At 30.4% G+C, this 23,410-nt stretch overlaps 2 protein-coding genes across 2 annotated transcripts in view; both read right to left on the bottom strand.

The window, feature by feature from the left end:
- Positions 1-968: 968 nt before the first annotated feature.
- Positions 969-1,721, bottom strand: LOC142221254 (serine palmitoyltransferase small subunit A). Its single transcript, XM_075290915.1, has 2 exons — positions 1,446-1,721; positions 969-1,387 (listed from the first exon to the last, which is right to left on the bottom strand). Exons 1-2 carry the CDS (start codon positions 1,543-1,545, stop codon positions 1,188-1,190), a joined length of 300 nt encoding a protein of 99 aa, XP_075147030.1. The 5' UTR covers positions 1,546-1,721; the 3' UTR covers positions 969-1,187.
- Positions 1,722-8,798: 7,077 nt separating this feature from the next.
- The window catches only part of Ser (protein serrate), a 177,451-nt gene continuing 162,839 nt past the window's right edge, over positions 8,799-23,410 (bottom strand). The window contains exons 14-16 of the mRNA XM_075290884.1: positions 14,096-14,467; positions 13,188-13,780; positions 8,799-10,343 (exon numbers count right to left, since the gene is read on the bottom strand). Of these exons, the coding sequence (XP_075146999.1) occupies positions 9,537-10,343; positions 13,188-13,780; positions 14,096-14,467 (1,772 nt within the window). The 3' untranslated portion in view covers positions 8,799-9,536. The remainder of the gene's footprint in view (positions 10,344-13,187; positions 13,781-14,095; positions 14,468-23,410) is intronic.

The raw sequence follows: 23,410 nt of genomic DNA, 5'->3' as shown, positions 1-23,410 counted from the left end.
TTTGGCGATTAAATTGAAGGCGTGGAAAATTTTTCATAAAGATCTTGGCTAGCCCGGATGAATTCCCCATAACTCCGTACTAATAATTTCACCATAATATCACCAAAATTGACAAAGTATATGCCTTATAAGCTAAGGCTATGGTCACACTAGGCAAATATTTGACCAAAATGAGTGTCAAACATTTTTCCAGAACCATTTTCCAAATATCTGGATACGGTTTTTTGAAAATAACCGTACCATGATAGTATATATCCAATATGAGCTCAAAATGTTTGTTGGTTTGGCTGTGGCGACGGATTTCCTTTCGAATACTGTCAAATATTTGCCCGGTGTGACCCTAGCATAAGAGAAATGTCAGTTGAACATTTTGGCGGCCAAGTGTCACTTAAAATTTTTTTCCTCCTTTTTAATTTAGACAACTTATAAAAAAAAATTGGAAAGCTACTATCTATAAATTGAAGGAAAAACAAGAGGAAGAAACTTCAAAATCAATAAGAACAAACAAACGAAGCCCCCTAAGTCATATGTAATATATAAGTAAGCACATCTATAATAAAATGTCCTTGGGTTACATTTACAATTTCAATATTTAATTATATAAAATTAATTCCCTTCATGTACTATATTGTATAGGATATATTATAAGTATACAAATTACAGAACAAATTACTCAAATAGCCAACCCATTAGTTAAATAAATAATCCCAGTTTTTTATGTGGAAACCAGAATATATATGCTAAACTTTACTAAATTGCATTATACAAAGTAGATGAAATTCCTAAAAATTAGTTTATTATAAATGTCTTTGCCACAATTTTGCAATTCGGCTAACCCAATTAAAAATTGTCATTGATGCAATCAAAACTTTTGATTGAACAAATTGAGAATCAATCATCCTAATTTTATGATTCACCCATAAAATTATGATTTCCGGCTTAATTTGCTAAAGTTTGGAGTTTACGAATTTCAATATATACATAAAGCTTTGAGCCACTGTATTTGTTGTCTTTTTTTTCTATATAAGTATATAAGAGTTGTCTTACATATTCTGCAATCTCATATGAAATTAAATAAAATGAACATAAAAGAAACTAATCAAAATCACTTGAGAGTAAAGCCCATGGCTGGCTGGTTCGTTGGCTGTATACAACAGATTCATTCATGTTTACAATCAACAGTTTGTTTAACCTATACTTATCTTCTCAGCTTGTAGAATGGGAGCGGCATATGGTGGTGAAGCTGTGGGTCCCGTCGTTGTTGTCGCCGTAATCGAATCATGTTGTTGTTGTGGCGTTACAAACTGTAGGAAAGTTTCAATATAGGAGGGCAAATAGAAATAACTAGAGAATAGAACTAGACCCAAAATTAAAGCCACGAAACCATCTATAAATATGGGTATAGGGTATTAAATTAAACCAAGCTTTATTGCATTTCTACTTACTAATTAGCTTTTTCTCCCATGGCTCAAACATGTAAATATTGGTGACCAATTCATATTGCAGGTAAAGGTTAAACAGAGATTTCTTGATTATTTGCAGCATATTTTTTTGTCAAAACACTTTAAGTGGTTAACAATCTGACGTCTATCCTCACTCTTTGTTTAGTTTATACTTTGTGTTTATGTTTTTATTTAATTGTTATCAGTTTTTTTATCATTAGATTGCAATAAATCAGAACTTCGGACTTTGTTAATAGCAGTGAGACTGTGAAGTAGCACCATATGTTTATACAAAACGTAAACGTCAGATAATTAATACCATATGATTGAACAGCGTTGCCAACTTAATAGGTAATTCAGTTACAGGGTTGTTTCCCATCCATTTAACGGATACATTTGAAAACAAAAGGGCTGCTTTCTTTTTGAACTGGTTGCATCATTTGTATGGGAATCGTTGCACTGGTGTTCTATCCAGAACATCAATCAGTGCAAGTCTCACCAGAGTCACCATGATATGCGAATTTTGTAGTTGTCAAAATATGAATTGGCAACTAAAGTAATGCTGGGAAAGGAACACATCTCAAGTGAATGTCACATATAGAAAAGAAGAAGATACGAAAGAAAAAGTAAATAAACAAGTACAATTTGTAAACAATAAATTTGATTTTGACAGCTGGGGGACCAAGTGTTGCCAATCAAAATCGAAATTTGAACTGAAACCATTTTTGCGTTTTCTTTTAGCACTGGTCAACAGTGCAAAAAGAAAAAAGTCCTAAAGATTATTTATATATAAAAGTGGGTATTATGTGCGGTTATCGAATTCAGAATGAGATTAATTTTTTTTTTATTTTTTTTTTTTTTTAATAAAACTATAAATGAAATCTTGGTAAAATCTCAATTAATACGAGAGTACGCACTGATTAACAAAAAAAAAACATATGTGCTTTAATCTTCTAATGACCAATCCCGCTTTTAGGCGGGCTTCATTTAATAAGGAAGCTTTTAGTAAAACACACCTTAAGACAACAAAAAATGGGCAAAGTAATACGGCGTTCTCACCAAGCATGTTTTGGGGTTTGAAATGTTTTCCCTTAATAAGCACTTCAAAACGAGTGGTTTTCGCCGTACTAAAAAACAAGTTCAAACACACAAGTTTTCCTCTAAAACACGTCAATTTTAGAATGTGAACCCACCTAATTTGGAATATACCCCGAATAACATAAAATATATGTCAAAATATTAAAATAAGAAAAAGGGAATAAACAAAGGCTTTTAAGAACATGGACATGTGAAACTAACATAAATTTGTTTCCCTTTGCGCTCGCGGTAATTATTTGGACATACGTTGCATATATGTGAATTTCTAGTTTCCATGGTAACTGTTAAACTAAAACATCTCAACCCGGTGTGAACGGTGAAATGTTTTGGAAAAACGAATTAGGAAAACGAGTCGGTGGGAACATAGCATAAGTAGAAAACTTAGTTGAAACTTTTCAAGAGTTGAAACTGTACAATTTTACCGTATAAAATTTTCTTATTTAGTTTTCTTGCTTTTGTGTCGTTAACATTGAGAATTTAATCAGCTGGCAAAAAATTGGGGCATTAGAGGGTTTAAATTAATAATAGGGCTGTTTTCTTTTAGCACTGGATGCAACATTTGTATAAGCTATCCAGAATACCGTTGCACTAGTGTTCTATCCAGAACATCTCATCAGTGCAAGTCGCGCCGATGTTGCCAGATTGTATTTTTATAAAGTGACGCTTCTTCGATTCACAATAGTACTTTATTGTGACTAATTTATCGAAAAACAAGACATTCAAAGTGGTACAGTGTCATAAATAATCGCAGCAGTAAATATTTATTACTAATTTGAGCATTTCATACATTAAAAATGCAAGATTTCACTTCTTTTTTGTGATTGTTTTTAAACAGCTGATGACAGTGTTGCATATTTTTGGAGATGTCCTGGATAAACTAGTACTCTGTTTTCTTGTAGTCCTTCACGGTTTAGTGTATCCAGTGCTAAAAGAAAACAGCCCTAATAAAGTTTTGACATGATTTTAATGCTGTAGTCTTTTCTGATGACTGAGAATAGAACTTTCTTTTCTGTAAATTTTATTCCAAGCTGCACCCAGGAAAAATGTAATACGGTCTTCTCACCAAAGCATGTTTTGGGGTTTGAAATGTTTTTATAAACACTTCAAATCGAGTCGTTTTCGCCATACTAAAAAACAAGTTCAAAACACAAGTTTTCCTCCAAAAAACGTCAATTTTAGAATGTGAACCCACCTAATTTGGAATATACCCCGAATAACATACCCCTTTTTTGTAGTAACTTGGCGTGGTACAACTTCTCAATAGTGACGGCGCTTTTCCGACGTGGTGGGGATTCTCAGAAGCGCCGTCAAATTCAAACAATGCTGGCAGGGGCCAAGCGCAACTAGCTTATTATAATTTATTTAAATAAAATGGGAAATGTAGTGCTAAAAACATTGTTACACTGCTTAAAATTGTGAAAGGTATATTGGTGAACAATTTTTGACTTTCCAAATGGAATAAAGTGATTATATTTCAGATATTTTTCCAGACGCGCTGCCTCCATCCAGAATAAAAACACTGGCTGATGGACGCTGCAACATGTAACTCAACATCATTCTATTATTAATGCAACGAATTATATTATTATATTATATTATTATATTTATAAGAATTTATAAATATTTAATCAAATTAATAAACATCTAAACAATCGTGTTTACTTGACCACAGTGATTCTTTAACAACTATCTTAAAATTCATTTTTTCTGATAGTTTGAAGGGGCTCTTATTGGCGTCGTTTATTAAAAAAATTATTAAAAAGGCACCTAATAATTGCACTCATGCGATACTTTTTTGTAGTAACTTGGCGTGGTACAACTTCTCAATAGTGACGGCGCTTCTCCGACGAGTTTTGGATGTCGTATAGGATTGTTTTCGACGTGGTGGGGATTCTCGCCGTTAAATTCAAAAAATGTTGGCAGGGAAAGGCTTCTTTCTCTGAATATAAATGTTAGAACCGACTAATAAATAAATGGACTCTTTACATTATAAAAGTGCTTTCAATTCGTTGCAATAATAATTTTTACATTAAAATTAAAAATAACAAAACTTTGAGAATTTTGAAGTATTTTATTGTGCATTCGTATTTAGTATTATTGTAAATAACATTTCATCGATAATTGTTGGTGAACTTGGCCTATATACTCTATTCCCATTACAGTTCCAAAATCCACTTTAACTAGATTTTAATTGTCATTTGCCTTATGAAAAAATCCATTTTTAGTCGATTTCGAGACTATTGTGAATGGTCTTTTGTCTGAACGATCAATCAGTCGGGAGCATCGAATTTAGCACAAACAAGAATAGCCGGGAAACATGCGACATTCCAAAGAGAATACATTTATATTTTTTCATAAATTTTTTCAAAGATTCTGCTTCGGTCAACGATAAACACAATGGCTGCTGGTACTTCAGCCTATCTTAGAAAAAGGAATTAGCTGTGGTGGATTTTGTAGCTGCTAGGCCAATCTAATGGCGTTTTCTTTTCTTGTAAAATATGCGCACACTTTTTTTAGGTTATTTTTGGAAAAAACGTATCAGTTCAAAAGGGCTTTGAGATAACTGCGGAAATATATTTTACATTTTGTTCCTACCACTCAAAAAAGTAAAACAAAATTTTGCTCATATAAAAAACAGATAATTTTTTTTTATTAATTGAAAAATAAATAGTTGGCTATTTAATAATATGTAATATGATTACAAATAGAAGTTCTTAACTTGTTGCATAAACTTAAATGCCATTTTTATATTCTAAATATTGTATGAACTAAACAAATTGGATAATACAAAATTGCAGTTTACAAATAGTTATTAGCACATTTTTCTTTATGAAAATCTTAAATCTGGTTATTGCTAATTACAAAAAATTAAACTTTGTAACAAAAAGTTAATAATAAATTCAATATAATTTCATACACACAATTGCCATAATTGTATTTTATTTATATAGAATCTAACAAAACTATAAATCAATAATTTAAATATAGTATTCTAGTTTATTCTCTAATGTTTAAAGTAAATAAAACAGTTTTCAGGAATTTTCTTTAGAATAATAAAAGAAATTTATACAAAAGGAAAACACAAGTAACTTTCAAGTCTCATAAATCTTACTTAAGCCCCGTATGTATCTTTTGGCTAGACTAAAATGCTAGCGAATGATCCTTGAGGCCTTTCTATCCATTGTTTCACCTAAGAAACATATGGTAACATTTTATTTTATGGTATCTGTAGATGTGCATACACTCATAGAAAAAAGTCTGCTAAAAACAGCAATCGATGTCTGCTGTTATATTTTTTTACTTCAGGGCCAAATGTACAATAATTTATAAAATTTTTAGATTATAAATTTTTCCCCAAAACATATTTAGGAACCAAAAGTAGTTTTTTGTATATTTTTGCACTGTAATATATTTACAAGCTCCTAAATTCGATCAGCAAACATTTTGTTTGCTGTTATGCCTCAATTCGATAAATATTCAGATTTTTGGTCAAATACTATAGATATTCATAAAATATTGTTTTAATTATGTTAGGATAGCTCCTAAGTTGACATTTTTATTTGTTTTAGCCAAAGTAAAACGCGTTTTAGTGTAATCGAGCTTCAAAAATAGCAGGAAATGTTTGCTATTTCAGCAAACAGTGACTGCTGTCCCTTTTTTAACAGACTTTCTGCTGTTTTAGCAGACTTTTCTGCTGTCCATACTAACAAATTTCTTTGGATGCTTCTGCAACATCTATTTTCTTCATAGAGAACAATTCAATAAAAAATTTTATTATGGTTCACTTGCGATGGGATAAAATCAACTTTGAAATGCTGGCAGGCACTGGCAAAACTTGAGATTTGTTAAATTCTGGATTTAAAAGTTGATTTTTGTTAACAAACACGTAAACGTAATGGTTTCTAATTTATATAATAAATTAAAATGTTTTCCGCTTCCGTGACTCGAACCACATTGCATCACCGACGGAGTTGCCATAAGAACGTCTATGTCCATGTTCTTAAAAACCTTTGTTTATTATTTTTTTTTTCTATGAAATTTATTTCAATATTTTGACATATTCCCAATATATGTATGTTATTCGGGATATATTCCAAATTAGGTGGGTTCGCATTCTAAAATTGACGTATTTTGGAGGAAAACTTGTGTTGTGAACTTGTTTTTTAGTATGGCGAAAACGACTCGTTTTGAAGTGCTTATAAAGGGAAAACATTTCAAACCCCAAAACATGCTTGGTGAGAACACCGTATTAGTTAAGGTATAATACTGCTTCATGTTTATGGGATCGATAACACATTTACCGATTATTTAATCATCGCCGACAAGTCGACACACTGTAAGATTCTTTACAAATACTGAGATTCCGTCCGGAATAACTGATAGTCTGAAAAGCGCATAACGAATATGTTAAGAATGTTTATGACCAAAGAAAAACGAAAGCCGTTCATGAAATTGTGAACGTCCTTGGACGAAACCGTAAACATTCCGTTTTTTACTTTTCGTGAATATTTTTGTTTCATTTTGTTACAGCTCTTTCACGATTTTGGAACATAATTTTTTCTATTAGAGTAGATGAGATACTGACTTTTCTACAAAAAAATTTGATAAACGTGTCAGTCAAATTTCTAGACGCGATCTCTGATATAATGATCGAAGCTTAACAAAATTCAAGGAACGAGATGGTCTAGGTACAGCTGCCTTAGACTCCAGGCTAAACTGCGTGCCAAAGGCCGGTTGGTGGAAGCGCTCCCTCTATCACTGAATTTTTTCAGAAGTTATAATACCAGTAACAACCTATGGATGCCACGTCTGGTGGACCATTACGATCCATCGGAATCATATACAGAAATTCAACAGAATAAACCGGAAGGCTCTTATTTATATGACTGGTGCAAAATTTCTCAGCCAAATTTCTAGACGCAATCTCTGATATAATGAGCGAAGCTTAACAAAATTCAAGGGGAGCTGAGGAAAACTTCTCAGCCTTGCAACATTCCTATCAGCTATCCAGAATATCGTTGCACTGTTCTATCCAAAACATCTCATCGGGGCAAATCGCATCGGCGTTGTCAAATTGCATTTTGATAAAGATACGTTTTTTTGATTCACAATAGCATTTTATTGAGATTAATTTGTCGAATAATATGAACTTAATAGTATTACCATAGAACAAAGGAAAGAAAACAAATTAAAGTCAAATTAAAAAATAACTCATTTGCCGACGAAAAAGAGCCATCTACGGTGTGCAGACAAACTACTGCGCTGTGAATTGACTTGAGACGTCTATACATTTCTTGGTCTATGTTCGGCTATAGTGTGAACGGCTATAGTGTGTAGTACATAGATAACTAACTAATAGATGACCCATCTGTGTGAAACGCAGTCTGACAGTTCCCAAAATGAGAAATAAACGAAGAAAATATGGGGAATTCCAAATTCTCTCTGAGTTTCGTTTTTACAATTTCCCTGTTTTATCCACAATTTTAAAATTTTTGATACACCAGATGATTTATAATCAAATTAAATATTAAAAAGTTTATATTTGAACAATAAATTGCGACTAAAACCGCAGAAATACAAAATTTAATTTTGAACAAATGTTCTCTTTACGAGAAACACAAAACGAAATGTCAGAAAATTCATTTGGGCTTCTTCAACATTTTCTGGTCGGAGAGCGACGGGTCATCTATTAGTTAGTTATCTATGGTTTGGTATTCTTGTTTGCAAATCAGATATTCTGGGTATTATAAAATCAGATTGTACAATAATTTAATTTTCAGGTGCGTACAGGGCTTTTATATGAATATATTAATTAGTTAATATTTACAATATATTTTTACCAGAAAATTTTTGATGTGCAGGTTATTTGCAACACATTTGTATCATTTTCCTTAGATAATTTGTATAAGTTTTTGTATTTTTTTTTTCAGAGTTTAAAAGCCATGTTTTAAAAAATATATTTATAGTTTTACATTTAATGAACAGTTTTACTTAATACGAATTTAATTATTGCAGAATATTACAATATTTATTATTTTTTAATACGACCCTTATGATTTAATTAAATTACCTTTAATATCACACTGAGTAAGATTTCTAATATAATACATATATATTGACTTATGTTTAACTTAGTTTATATCGGAATATTATACAAATTATTTATACTTAAATTAAATATTTTTATTTAAATTAAAATATTTTTAAATTAAAATATTAAAAAAACGTAGGGGGAAATTACCATAATTAGTTCGTTGATTAAGTAATTAAAAAAAAAAACATATATCCATGGAGATATTAAATATTATCTAATTGTCTTAATAAATATTTATATTTCGTATTTTGCGTATATTAAATAAATGCATCATAATGCGAGGAAATTTATTATTTTAAAGTCCATTATTTTTACTTGTTGGGGGTTTTTTTTAATGGGGATATCATTTATCTTCTTCATATTTACATGTATATATTTCTACATTTTATTTCCCATTAGATTGCTATTGACGTTCTTTAAATGAGATCAATCCATGTTTGCGGTATAATTTTTGAAATATCTGTAAACGAATTTTTGGGGTAGTTTGGAAATAAAAAAATCACAAGAAATAATTCTTTAGATACACTGAAAAAGAACAAATTTCATTAAAATAGTTTGTAATTAAAAAAAAAATCGTAATTAAACGTTAGCTTTCACGTTTGTTTTCTTTAAATTAGGACACGAATCGTTCAAATTTTTGCCATTCCGTTAAAGTCGTATGTCCTTGAAGTAAGGTCAATTTTCGAATAGTTACTCTATTCGTAAAACATTTTTCATTTAAAGAAATAACACTAGTTTACACTGAAAATATATATTTGATGAAATGTGACATTTTTATGTACTTTTATCTGCTGAATTCGAAAATGAAGGGTAATTTTTTTATTGAACAGTTTTTGAGATATCCCGTTGGTGGCACTAACAATTTGAGTGAGCATAAATTATCACTAACTCCCTTTCCCAAACTACACCAAAACTGTTAAAATCTCCGAATCATCTGGCATTGCTGTGGCCACAGATGGCGCCACCGTGGCCACTGGAGGTTGTTGCACAGGCATTGATCTACAATTTATTGAACGTTTGCCAAAATCTTTTCTTGGACTATCGATGGAACCCACCGTATTCTTTTTCATATCTGAATTTTGTGTTTTATGCAGCAATATCTGGGAGGTACGTTTCGAATGAAATTCCTTAGATTTCGTTGTTGCTTCCAAGTCACAATCGAAATTTGATTCTGGATACAATGGTTGGGAACGATGAACACCTGTGCTTGATGTTGGGGCATTAGCCAAAGGACTTACGCTGGCCATTTCAGGTGCAGGATTTAAACTTAATTCCATACCATGGACTCGGCCTCCCAAAGATGTGGAGCTACTCTTTAGAGGATTGGTATAACGTCGTAGATTTTCTTCATTTTGTAGATTATTAGATTTTTCTTCATCATGTCTCAAGGCATCCTGGGATGTAGATAAATTAATGCCTGATGTAGAAGATATAACCATACGTTGACGCCAAAAGAGACTAAGGAATATGGCTAGACCTACTAAGACCAGAAAAATACCACAGAGTATACCAATTAGAAGGCTGTTGTTATTTCCTTCAGCAATTAAGGCAGTTTCAACTTTGACTTCAAGTATTGAAATTAAAGCAGCTAATTTGGGAATTTTTAAATCATTTTTATCTGCTAATCCATTCAATTGACGTGATGAGAGAAGTTCTCCTAGTAATCCTATAGCGGTGGGTAGTTGGGAATCATTTGCTTGCGATGAGGACTACAAAACAAAATGAAACAAAAAAAAATAAATAAATACAAAATATTGTAATAAATATGTTATTCTTCTTCATTTGAATAACATGCTTAAAGACTTAAGACACCAACTTATTTATATTTATTATAAGTTTGCGTCTTAAGTGGTTTTATTTGATGATATGCTTCAGTAATTTTGTAGATTCGCATAAAGAGTTAAAGACTTAAGACACAAACTCATTTTGGGTTATTTGCTGGTTTGTGTCTTAAGTCTTTTGTTAAATATCTTTTATATAAACATTTTATACACCAAGATTTATTTATAGCAATATACATTTTAAAAACAAAACTGTCGGAGGACAGCTATTTAGTTAAATGTCATTGTCGATAATTGACATTGGAGTCGTCTACAGTGCTACTATATGGCTTTGGTAACACGATTGCCACAGTTGGTAGAATTCTACCAAAAATTATATATTTTTTTGGTTTGGAAGATTGGTAGAATTCTTGATGTTTTGGTAGATTTTGCATAATAGTCCTCTCCTTCTAAGTGGTACTTCAAAAATGTTCTATAGATATAACATTTTGACAATATTTTCTATAGAAATTTGAAATGTTGATAAAATTTGGTATAGAAAAAAAAATTTCTATTGGAAAAAAATTTTTGCAAAATTTTCTATAGAAATAAATTTGACAAAATTGTATATAGAAACAAATTTTGACAAAATTTTCTATAGAAAAAATATTTGACAAGTTTTTCTATAGAAAAAAATGTTGACAAAATTTTCTATAGAATAAAATTTTGACAAAATTTTCTGTAGAAATAAAAGTTCTTCAAAAATTTCTACAGAAATAAAATTTTGACAAAATTTTTTATAGAAAAAATTTTAACAAATTTTTGTTGACAAGATTACAAAAAAAAAAATTTGACAACACTTGTATAGAAAAACATGTTGACTAACACTTGTATAGAAAAACAGGTTCATTCGCCCGAACCGAAACATGTACAGTCCAGGCGTGTATAGATTTGTATCTGGCGTTTTCTTTTCAATGGCTCTATTAACCATGTTCCTTAATCTATATCTGTCCATAAAGCTCGAAAAATAATTGTATAATTAGAAAAAATTTTGGCAAAATTTTCTATAGGAAAAATTTTGACAACATTTTTTATAGAAAAAAATTTTAACAAATTTTTTTGACAAAATTACCAAAACAATTTTTGACAACACTTGTATAGAAGAACATGTTGACAAAATTTTGTATAGAAACAATTGCTACGAAATTTTCTATAGAAAAAATTTTTATAGATATTTCAAATGTTGACAAAATTTTGTATACAAAAAAATGTTTACAAAATTTTCTATAGAAAAAAATGTTTACAAAATTTTCTATAGAAAAAAATTTTGACAAAATTTTCTATAGAAAAAACTTTGGAAAAAAATTGGCAAAATTTTCTATAAAAATTTTTTTGACAAAATTTTCAATAGAAAAAAAATTTGACAAAATTTTTTTATAGAAAAAAATTGACAAAATTTTTATATAGAAAACAAATTTTGGCAAAATTTTCTATAGAAAAAAATTTAAAAAATTTTATATAGAAAAAAAATTTGCCAACATTTTATATAGTAACAACTTTTGACAAAATTTTCTATAGAAATAAAATTGTTACAAAATTTTCTATAGAAAAAATTTTTGACAAAATTTTTTATAGAAAAAAAAATTACAAAATTTTCTATAGTAATGAAAGTTTTACAAAATTTTCTATAGAAATGAAAGTTTTACATAATTTTCTATAGAAATAAAATTTTAAAAAAATTTGCTATAGAAAAAAATGTTGACCAAATTTTTTATAAAAATAAATTTTAACAAATTGTTGTTGACAAAATTACAGAAAAAAAAATTTGACAACACTTGTATAGAAAAACATGTTGATAAAAGTTTGCATGGAAACAATTTTACGAAATTTTCTATAGAAAAAATTTTGACAAAATTTTTATAGAAATTTTAAATGTTGACAAAATTTTGTATACAAAAAAATTTTGACAAAATTTTTTTTTATAGAAAGAAAAATTAACAAATTTTTGTTGACAAAATTACAGAAAACAATTTTTGACAACACTTGTATAGAAAAACATGTTGACAAAATTTTGTATAGAAACACTTATTACGAAATTTTTTATAGAGAACATTTTGACAAAATTTTTATAGAAATTTGAAATGCTGACAAAATTTGTATAAAAAAAAAATTGACAAAATTTTCTATAGAAAAAAATTTTGACAAAATTTTCTATAGAAAAAAAAATTTGACAAAATTTTCTTTAGAAATAACATTTTGACAAAAATTTCTATAGAAAGAAAATTTTGACAAAATTTTCTTTAGAAATAAAATTTTGATAAAATTTTCTATAGAAATAAAATTTTGACAAAATTTTCTATAGAAAAAAATTTTGACAAAATTTCCTATAGAAAAAATTTTGGCAAAATTTTTTATAGAAATAAAATTTTGACAAAAGTTTCTATACAAAATAATTTTGGCAAAATTTTCTATAGAAAAAATGTTCAGAAAATTTTCTATAGAAAAAAATGTTTGACAAAATTTTTTATAGAAAAAAAATTTACAAAATTTTCTATAGAAGTAAAAGTTTTACAAAATTTTCTATAGAAAAAAATTTTGTAAAGAAAAGAAAAAAAAGAATAAGAATAAAAAAAGGAATAAAATTTTGACAAAATTTTCTATAGAAATAAAATGTTAACAAAATTTTCTATATAAATAAGATTTTTACAAAATATTCTATAGAAAAAAATTTGACAACATTTTCTGTAGAAATAAAATTGTGACAAAATTTCAATGACATATTCTTTTACTTACCACAGTTACTTCAATTGTATCATTGGTTCCGGTTTTGATGTCGCATATAATTATTAACATTCCCTCATTTTCACCTTTGGGCAGCTTTACCAAACGTGAGGCCAATAGAAATCTTAAAACCGAACATAATCCCTCTACTGATGAGCCAGCACCTACTCTCTGGCGATTTAAGAGTATCGTAAGACGAGCACAATTATCATTAAGATTCGCCTGATTTGGCCAACAATCTGGTTTGGCTGGTAAACGTGGTGGCTCTACTCGATGTGAAGGTTCTAAAGCACGACAATCTCCTCTCAAAGTACATGGTCCATTGAGGCAGTTTTCCATAAGCGTTGGTACACAAACTTCATGCTGTTTACATAGTCCAGAAAAATTTGACGATTTTGAAGATGCATCGGTTCGAAAACAATTGGGAAGACCACACCAGAGATTTGTGCAACGTGAAGTGCCATTCTCACATAGGCAAGCATTACAGTATTCACTGGTTTGGCCCGTTAGAAGAAGGCTTAAAATGTCTTGAGATTTATTAAGCGGTGAATAGGGCGATATTGATGTCGTGATATTTACACACGATGATTTGGGATCTGAAAGTACTGATAGAATAGAAACAAAACCTAAGTTGCATTTGTTTTTAGCTATGTATAAATATTTTTGTATCTATTTATTTATTTATTTATTTACATAATTAGACTTATAGTATAATATAAGAATAATATTACAATAGTAGCATTGGCTACAGAGGCCATCAGCTAAATTTTTGTATCTAAATGTGATGGTTGTTAAGAGCCAATCAAATTAATTGACTGATTTTGTTATGATTTAAAAACTTAATTGAATATTAATTTTTTTTAATCGAATATTTTTCCAAATTCTATTAAGGTTGGGAAAATAAAAATTTCTATACTTACATATTTCACATCGCAAACCATGACGACCCGGTGGACAAATACACGTGTATCCACCAATTCCATCGATACATGTAGCACCACCCTGGCATGGTTGTGGTGAACATTCATTAACATTTATTCGGCAATCGGGACCCGAAAAGCCTTGGGCACAAATGCAGCGAAACCATCCAGAACCTGATTCACAAGACCCACCATTATGACAAGGTTGCCCGCGGCACTGATCAATAGGATCGGTGCAGTAGGTGCCATCCCATCCGGGTGTACAGCGACATTGTGAATGGACACCCTTCTCGGGAGAACCTGGCATGCATGTACCCCCATTTTGGCACTGGCCGGGATAGCATGCGGTAGCTCGTTCGGAACAGCGTTTGCCTAAAATTGAATTAAAAAAAATTAAGATTAAAAACTTTGTAATAGTGTTTTAAATAAATATACATGGCATTTTTTAATGTACTTGTAGTGAATTAATATCCCCTACCCCCTAATGTAGATAAACAAAAGACTTAAGACACAAACTTTCATTCACAATGCTTAATTACTGCAAACTAAATTTATGTCTTGTGTTTGCTTTAAACGGTTTAGATATTTCTTTTTTTGCAATAATCGCTTATCAATGTAATTACACATAAATGTCTTAAACATAAATATTTTTGTCCATTTCAACCATATACGATGCGCATGCTTTGTGACAACATAAATCTTTTTCAACGACAAATTGTGCTTGAAATGTGAATTCTGGATATTTTTTGGATTCAAGTAATATCCAATTATTCACTATTGAAAAATTGTTTATATATGTTCATCACAATGCTACCATGATAAAGTATTATTGTTTTACTATTTTAGACAGATAGTTAACCAAAAACTTGATTTCTTGTGTTGATTTGTTGTTTACGCTTTTACGCTGAGGAATACATGACCAATGATGGATATCTTTTCTGAAGAGTTCAGCGAATATTGATAGTCGAATATTAGTATACCCTTCACCAGAGTATGGGGGCATATTAACTTTGTCATTCTGTGTGTAACATCTCTATGTAGACATAAAAGTCGGAAAAATAAAAAAAAAATATTATTCTAATTTTTTTTCTTATTATACCCTCCATCATAGGATTAACATTGCCATTCTGTTTGTAACACATCGAAATATTGCTCTAAGACCCCATAAAGTATATATACTCTGGGTCGTGGTGAAATTCTGAGTCGATCTGGGCATGTCCGTCCGTCTGTTGAAATCACGCTAACTTCTGAACGAAACAAGCTATCGACTTGAAACTTGGTACAAGTAGTTGTTATTGATGTAGGTCGGATGGTATTGCAAATGGGCCATATCGGTCCACTTTTACGTATAGCCCCCATATAAACGGACCCCCAAATTTGGCTTGCAGATCCTCTAAGAGAAGCAAATTTCATTCGATCCGGCTGAAATTTGGTAAATGGTGTAAGTATATGGTCTCTAACAACCATGCAAAATTGGTCCACATCGGTCCATAATAATATAAAGCCTCCATATAAACCGATCCCCCGATTACGCTTGCGGAGCCTCTAAGAGAAGCAAATTTCATCCGATCCGGCTGAAATTTGGTACATGGTGTAAGTATATGGTCTCTAACAACCATGCAAAAATTGGTCCACATCGGTCCATAATTATATATAGCCCCCATATAAACCGATCCCCCGATTTGGCTTGCGAAGCCTCTAAGAGAAGCAAATTTCATCCGATCCGGCTGAAATTTCGTACATGGTGCTAGTATATGGTCTCTAACAACCATGCAAAAATTGGTCCACATCGGTCTATAATTATATATAGCGCCCACCCAAACCGATCACCAGATTTGACCTCCGGAGCCTCTTGGAAGACCAAAATTCATCTGATTCAGTTGAAATTTCGTACGTGGTGTTAATATATGGCCTCAAACACCCATGCACAAATAGGTCGAAATCGGTCCATAATTATATATAGCCCCCATGTAAACCGATGCCCAGATGTGTCCTCCGGAGTCACTTGGAAGAGCAAAATTCATCCTATTCGGTTGAAATTCGGTACGTGATGTTAGTATATGGTATCCAACAACCATGCAGGAATTGGTTCATATCGGTCCATAATTATATATAGCCCCCATATAAACCGATCCCCAGATTTGACCTCCGGTGCCTTTTGGAGAAGCATCCGATCTGGTTGAAATTTGGTACGTGGTGGTAGTAAAGGGTGATTTGTTAAGAGCTTGATAACTTCTTTTAAAAAAAAAACGCATAAAATTTGCAAAATCTCATCGGTTCTTTATTTGAAACGTTAGATTGGTCCATGACGTTTACTTTTTGAAGATAATTTCATTTAAATGTTGACCGCGGCTGCGTCTTAGGTGGTCCATTCGGAAAGTCCAATTTTGGGCAACTTTTTCGAGCATTTCGGCCGGAATAGCCCGAATTTCTTCGGAAATGTTGTCTTCCAAAGCTGGAATAGTTGCTGGCTTATTTCTGTAGACTTTAGACTTGACGTAGCCCCACAAAAAATAGTCTAAAGGCGTCAAATCGCATGATCTTGGTGGCCAACTTACCGGTCCATTTCTTGAGATGAATTGTTCTCCGAAGTTTTCCCTCAAAATGGCCATAGAATCGCGAGCTGTGTGGCATGTAGCGCCATCTTGTTGAAACCACATGTCAACCAAGTTCAGTTCTTCCATTTTTGGCAACAAAAAGTTTGTTAGCATCGAACGATAGCGATCGCCATTCACCGTAACGTTGCGTCCAACAGCATCTTTGAAAAAATACGGTCCAATGATTCCACCAGCGTACAAACCACACCAAACAGTGCATTTTTCGGGATGCATGGGCAGTTCTTGAACGGCTTCTGGTTGCTCTTCACTCTAAATGCGGCAATTTTGCTTATTTACGTAGCCATTCAACCAGAAATGAGCCTCATCGCTGAACAAAATTTGTCGATAAAAAAACGTATTTTCTGCCAACTTTTCTAGGGCCCATTCACTGAAAATTCGACGTTGTGGCTCGTTAGTAAGTCTATTCATGATGAAATGTCAAAGCATACTGAGCATCTTTCTCTTTGACACCATGTCTGAAATCCCACGTGATCTGTCAAATACTAATGCATGAAAATCCTAACCTCAAAAGAATCACCCTTTATATGATATTTAACAACCATGCCAAAAGTGGTCGATGTCAGTCCATAATCATATAATTTGCCCTTGGAAGAGCAAATTTCAATTTGAAAATTTGGTACATTGTGCTAGTATATGCCCGTTAACAACCATGCCTAACTAAGTCCATAACGGTCTATAGTTATATATCGCCCTCAGATAAATCGATCCCCAATCACAAAAAATTGGTCCATATCAAGTTCATAATTGTATATAGCCCCCATATAAGCGTCCTCCATATTTCAATTCTGGCTCTCTACGTACCGTGCAAAAGTCCATACCGATCAATGGGACGCCCCAAACCAAAATTACCATGTGCTGCTCGATGGTACAGTGACGGACTGTCCTGGCTCATAAATAAATGAAGCACATTTCTGCAGAAACTGACAGCGAAGGAAAACCACTACACCCATAGAAAAAATCATGAACGGCGTGGTCATTTTGAAACGATCCGTTCATGAAAGTGAATCAACACACATGTGTTGTCAAACTGAGAACAGATGGGGACAATCTGACAACGTAAAAATGACACCATAAGTTTTCAAAACAACCAGCGTTCATGATCTGAAAACGTAATGGTTACGAATTTATAAACAAAATTAAAAAAAGATTTCCCCTACCGTGACTCGAACCTGTGTTGCCTGCACGATACACGTTAACAGTCGCCTTAGCACATTGCACCAACGGCGGAGTTGACATAACAACGTCTAACGATTATTTTAAGACATTTCATGACCAAAGAAAAAGGAATGCCGTTCATGAAATCGTGAACGCCCGTGGACGAAATCGTGAACATTCCGTTTTGATTTTTTGTGAACGTTTCCGTTTCATTTTGACAACGTCCGTTCACGATTGTGAAACGCAATTTTTTCTATTAGTGTAGTTAAGTAAAGATTTTTATCTGTTAAGAGACTTTTTGACTTATTACAGCCTGTTGCAATACTAAATTCTTATAAAATTCTTATAAGAAGAAAATGATACTAGAAAATTATATAAAAATATTCATAATTTATTTTATTTAAATGTAGGTTTTCTACATTTGGTTTACGACTTATGCGACATACATGTTATACCGTCATAAATGTATGTCGCAAAAGCCACAGTTTGTGACAGGCCAACCCTGTTCTATTGGGGTCAAAATTTCTGCCATCTCGTATGATACAGATCAAAGTTATTACACTCTGTCTATGTTATGTTTTAGGGTATAAAATGAATGTGTCATCTTTGACTGACATAATTGATACAATTATCAATTACAAGAAAAAGAGATCGATTTAAGATATAAACAAAATCCATCAAGCAATAAGCAATAAATTCAAAAGACTTAAGGCACAAACATTCCATAAAGAAATTTCAGAGGTAGTATCAATTGCACGTTATTCTTGTGAAAACTCTTTCTCTCTTTTCTCTCCATCTCCCTCTTATTTATAATACTAAAATTCTCAATATTATTTGTTCCGATATTAACTTGACTTCTAACCAAAATCCACAGTGTTCATCATATACGATGGCGTCTCATCATGCAATAAAATCAAAAGATTTAAAGCACAAACTCGCCATTAAGAAATTCCAGAGTTTGTATTTTACACCATATTCTTGTGAAAACTCTTTCCCTCTTTTTAGATTATAAGGTAAGGAGAGACCTTCTCTTATAAATACGGCTGCCACTCGGGCCAAAAATAATCGACAAAAATTTAGGGCAAATTTTACAAAAAAAAAACTATTAAACAAAAAATCTTATTTTGTCAACATTTTATTTCTATAGAAATTTTTGTCAAAATGTTACTTTTATAGAAAATATTGTCAATTTTTTATTTTTATAGAAAATTTTGCCAAATTTTTATTTTTATAGAAAATTTTGTCAAAATTTTATTTTTATAGACAATTTTGTCAAAATTTTATTTTTATAGATTTTGTCAAAATTTTATTTTTATAGATTTTGTCATAGTTTTATTTTTATAGAAAATATTGTCAAAATTTTATTTCTATAGAAACATTTTTTAAAATTTTATTTGTATAGAAAAATGTATCAAAATTTAATTTTTATAAATTTAATTTTAATAGAAAATTTTGTCAAAATTTAATTTTAATAGAAAATTTTGTCAAAATTAAATTTTTATAGAAAATTTTGTCAAAATTTTATTTTTATAGAAAATGTTGTAAATTTTTTTTATAAAAAAATTTTATTTTTATTGAAAATTTTTTAAAAATTTTATTTCTACTGAAAATTTTGTCAAAATTTTATTTCAATAGAATTTTAAATTTTATTTTTATAGAAAATTTTGTCAATTTTTTACTTTTATATAAAAATTTGTCAAAATTTTATTTTTTTAAAAAATTTTGTCAAAATTTTATTTCTGTTGAAAATTTTGTCAAAATTTTATCTCTATAGAAAATTTTGCAAAAATTTTATTTTTTAGAAAAATTTGTAAAATTTTTATTTTTATATAATATTTTGTCAAAATTTTATTTTTTATAGAAAATCTTGTCAAAATGTTATTTGTATTGAAAATTTTGTCAACATTTTATTTTTATACAAAATATTGTCAAAATCTTATTTGTATAGAAAATTTTGTCAAAAATTTAATTTTATTTAAAAATTTGTCAAAATTTTATTTTTACAAAAAATTTGGTAAACATTTTATATTTTTGAAAATTTTGTCAAAATTTAATATAGAACATTTTGTCAAATTTTTATTTTTATAGATTTTGTTAAATTTTTATTTTTATAGAAAATTTTGTCAAAATGTTATTTTTGCAGAAAATTTTGTAAAAATTTTATTTTTGTAGAAAATTTTGTAAAAATTTTATTTTGATTGAACAATTTGTCAAAATTTTATTTTTTATAGAAAATTTTGTCAAAGTGTTATTTTTATTGAAAATTTTGTCAACATTTTTTTTTATAGAAAATGTTGTCAAAATTTTATTTTTATAGAAAGTTTTCAAATTTTTATTTTTCAATAGAAAATTCTGTCAAAATTTTATTTTTATAGACAATTTTGTCAAAATTTTATTTTTATAGATTTTGTCAAAGTTTTATTTTTATAGAAAATATTGTCAAAATTTTATTACTATAGAAATTTTTTTGTAATTTTTTTTAAAAGAAAATTTTGTCAAAATTTAATTTTAATAGAAAATTTTGTAAAAATTTTATTTTGATTGAATTTGTGAAAATGTTATTTTTATATAAGATTTTGACAAAATTTTATTTCTATTAAAAATTTTGTCAACATTTTATTTTTATAGAAAATTTTGTCAAAATTTTACTTTTTATAGAAAATTTTGTCAAAATGTTATTTTTTATTGAAAATTTTGTCAAAATTTTACTTTTTATAGAAAATTTTGTCAAAATGTTATTTTTATTGAAAATTTTGTCAAAATTTTTTTTTATAGAAAACGTTGTCATAATTTTTTATAAAAAATTTTGTAAAAAATTTATTTTTATAGAAAAATTCGCAACAATTTGATTTTTATAGAAAATTTTGCCAAATTTTTTTTTTAAAGATTTCGTCAAAATTTTATTTTTTTTTAATTTTTGTCAAAATTTCATTTCTATTGAAAATGTTGTCAAAATTTTATTTCTATTGAAAATTTTGTCAAAATTTTATTTTTATAGAAAATATTGTCAAAATTTTATTTTTATAGAAACTTTTGTCAAAATTTTATTTTTATGGAAAATTTTTTCAAATTTTTATTTTTATAGAAAAGTTTGTCAAAATTTTATTTTTATAGAAAATTTTGTAAAAATTTGATTTTTATAAAAAATTTTGTCAAAATTTTATTTTTATATAAAGTTTTGTACCTCTTAGTTGGAGAGGAATATATCGAAAAATGTATCAAAACATGAAGAATTCTACCAAACAGTAAAAAATCTACAATTTTGGTAGAATTCTAACAAATTAGGCAACCGTGCTTATAATACTAAAATTCTTGATATTATTTGTTCCGATATTCACTGGAAGACTTCTAGGCAAAACCCATAGTGTTCATCATATACGATGGCGTCTCATCAAGCAATAAAATCAAAAGACTTAAGGCACAAACTCGCCATTAAAAAATTCCAAAGCTTGTATCAATTACACGGTATTATTGTGAAGATGTTTTCTGCTTATTCTCTGGCGACTTATCTCTCTCTCTCTCTCTCTCTCTCTCTTTTATTTCTAATATTAAAATTCTTAACATTATTTGTTTCGATATTAATTTGAAGACATTACCAATCAGACGATAGTTAAGAACCACTCATTAATTTTATAATTGTCACATAATTCATGTTGTCGTAGTCGTAGAGCTAGACCCAACTCTAACGCAAAGTGCCGGGAAAGGCAACACTGTAGTTAAACGTTTTTTCTCTAACTCTCCTTGTTTGGAACTGAAATTGTTGCCTGTCTATTGCAGTTACCTTTCCTTCTATTCGGTTTTGCAAATCGACATGGCTTATCTGTAGCCAAAGTCACCATCATCATTGTCCATTTCGTCGCCCTGTCTATTTTGGGGGGATTTGCTGCTGCTTATTCACGCTGTTGTTTTAAATGTGAAACCATTAGTTTTTATATGGACTTAAATGCATCCACATAGTCTCCCAATCCTTGCGCCAGGCCCATGCTTTTGTGGAGGAGTGGGGGATAAATGGCACAAAATGCTGTGGCAACAATTCAATTACAATTTAGTTTTTCACACTTGCCATACAATTTTCAACACCTATGGAATTTCACATATAACTGCCAAAAGGATATATTTGTAAAGGCTGATTTGAATCTTATGCCATGGTGAGACTTGACTTGGTGAAGAAGCAAGGCTATTGCATGCTTGCCAGCGAGTGAGTAGTTCTTCTCATCCATCCAGAAGAGTCAATGACAAAACGGAGAATGGAGGCGATTCCGAAAAGGCCCATTTATTACCACACTGGCACCAAATGACGCATCCTGTTTTTTTTCCAGAGTCATCCTTGAGTTGTCTTGTGGTTGGGTTTCCACGTTCTACTACTACTGATGGTTGTTTGTATACTGCTGCCGTTGATTGCCAACATTCATTCGGTTTGTCCATGCCGTGTTTTATTTCTGGGAGATGTCGATTCCAATGTCTGTAATACAAACACGAAACTTTGTTGTATTCTGTGGTAATCCAGGGAGGCTCATCAGCTCTGATCTTAGCCCCAGTTCAAATGCTAAGGGGATGGGTGCGTGTGTGTATCGGGGCTGATGTATGGAAACGCGATCTTTAGGTTTCATATTAATACCCTTTCGCGTTTTACAAGTAACACGACATTACTACAACAACAGGCAACACTGACATTACCGCCACTGATATGGGACCCAGCAAAAAATCTCCTCACCTATAAAAGAAAACTCCTATTTAAGAGACAGTAGAAAAACAAAAACCCAATCCTTTCGATTATTTCGCAGAAACCTAAAGCAACTGCAGTAAATGAGTATTTGAGTGTGTGTGTGTGTGTGTGTTTGTGAGAGAAGGTAGTGCTTTAGCTGTTCTGTAGTCTCATTCGATGGTCTCCGGTAAATGAGTCGATGGCTCGTTGGCCTTAACAATCAGATAAAAATACTTCACACACGATTAGGAATTTTTAATTAAAATATTTTGTTGGTTCGTTCATCTCTCTTGTTTTTTTGTGGACAGTTTTTTCTTCTTCTGGATTTTGGTTGAGTTTTTCATTAAACCTCGCAAAGGCTTTTAGTTAAAGTCCTTCTTAGCATTCATATGCATGTTGAGAGTAACAGATAAGTACTAATGCGAGGGGCAGTGATGATAAATTGACTGATCGCCCAGATTCTCATTCTTTCCTGAGAAATGACTACTTATTTTCCTAAGTTGTGGTTGCATAGAATTGAATGGGAATTAGAGAAGACACAAGAAGATATGGGTTATTGGGGACTGTGAAGGATGCCAATTTTTTAAACACTTAAAAATTAGTCTTAGATCTAATAGAGTGTACATTGTAAATTTTCGTCAGTCATGTTGTGTAGATATGTGGACCATTAATCATATATCTACACAACTCTAAGGCCGATTCGACTAATCCACTTTTAATATTTTTTAAAATCGACTACTTCACATTGAAATCGGTTTCTCTTCCTGTTATAAGAGTAGTTTACTTTATTTATTTTTTCTTTTTATATATTCTCATAAATAGTAGAAATTTCTACCA

The sequence above is a fragment of the Haematobia irritans genome, chromosome 1 (genome assembly GCF_050003625.1).
Source record: "Haematobia irritans isolate KBUSLIRL chromosome 1, ASM5000362v1, whole genome shotgun sequence".
Lineage (NCBI taxonomy): Eukaryota > Metazoa > Arthropoda > Insecta > Diptera > Muscidae > Haematobia > Haematobia irritans.
Note: the sequence above shows the minus strand (reverse complement) of the source record. Positions and strands in the feature narration are given on the sequence as shown.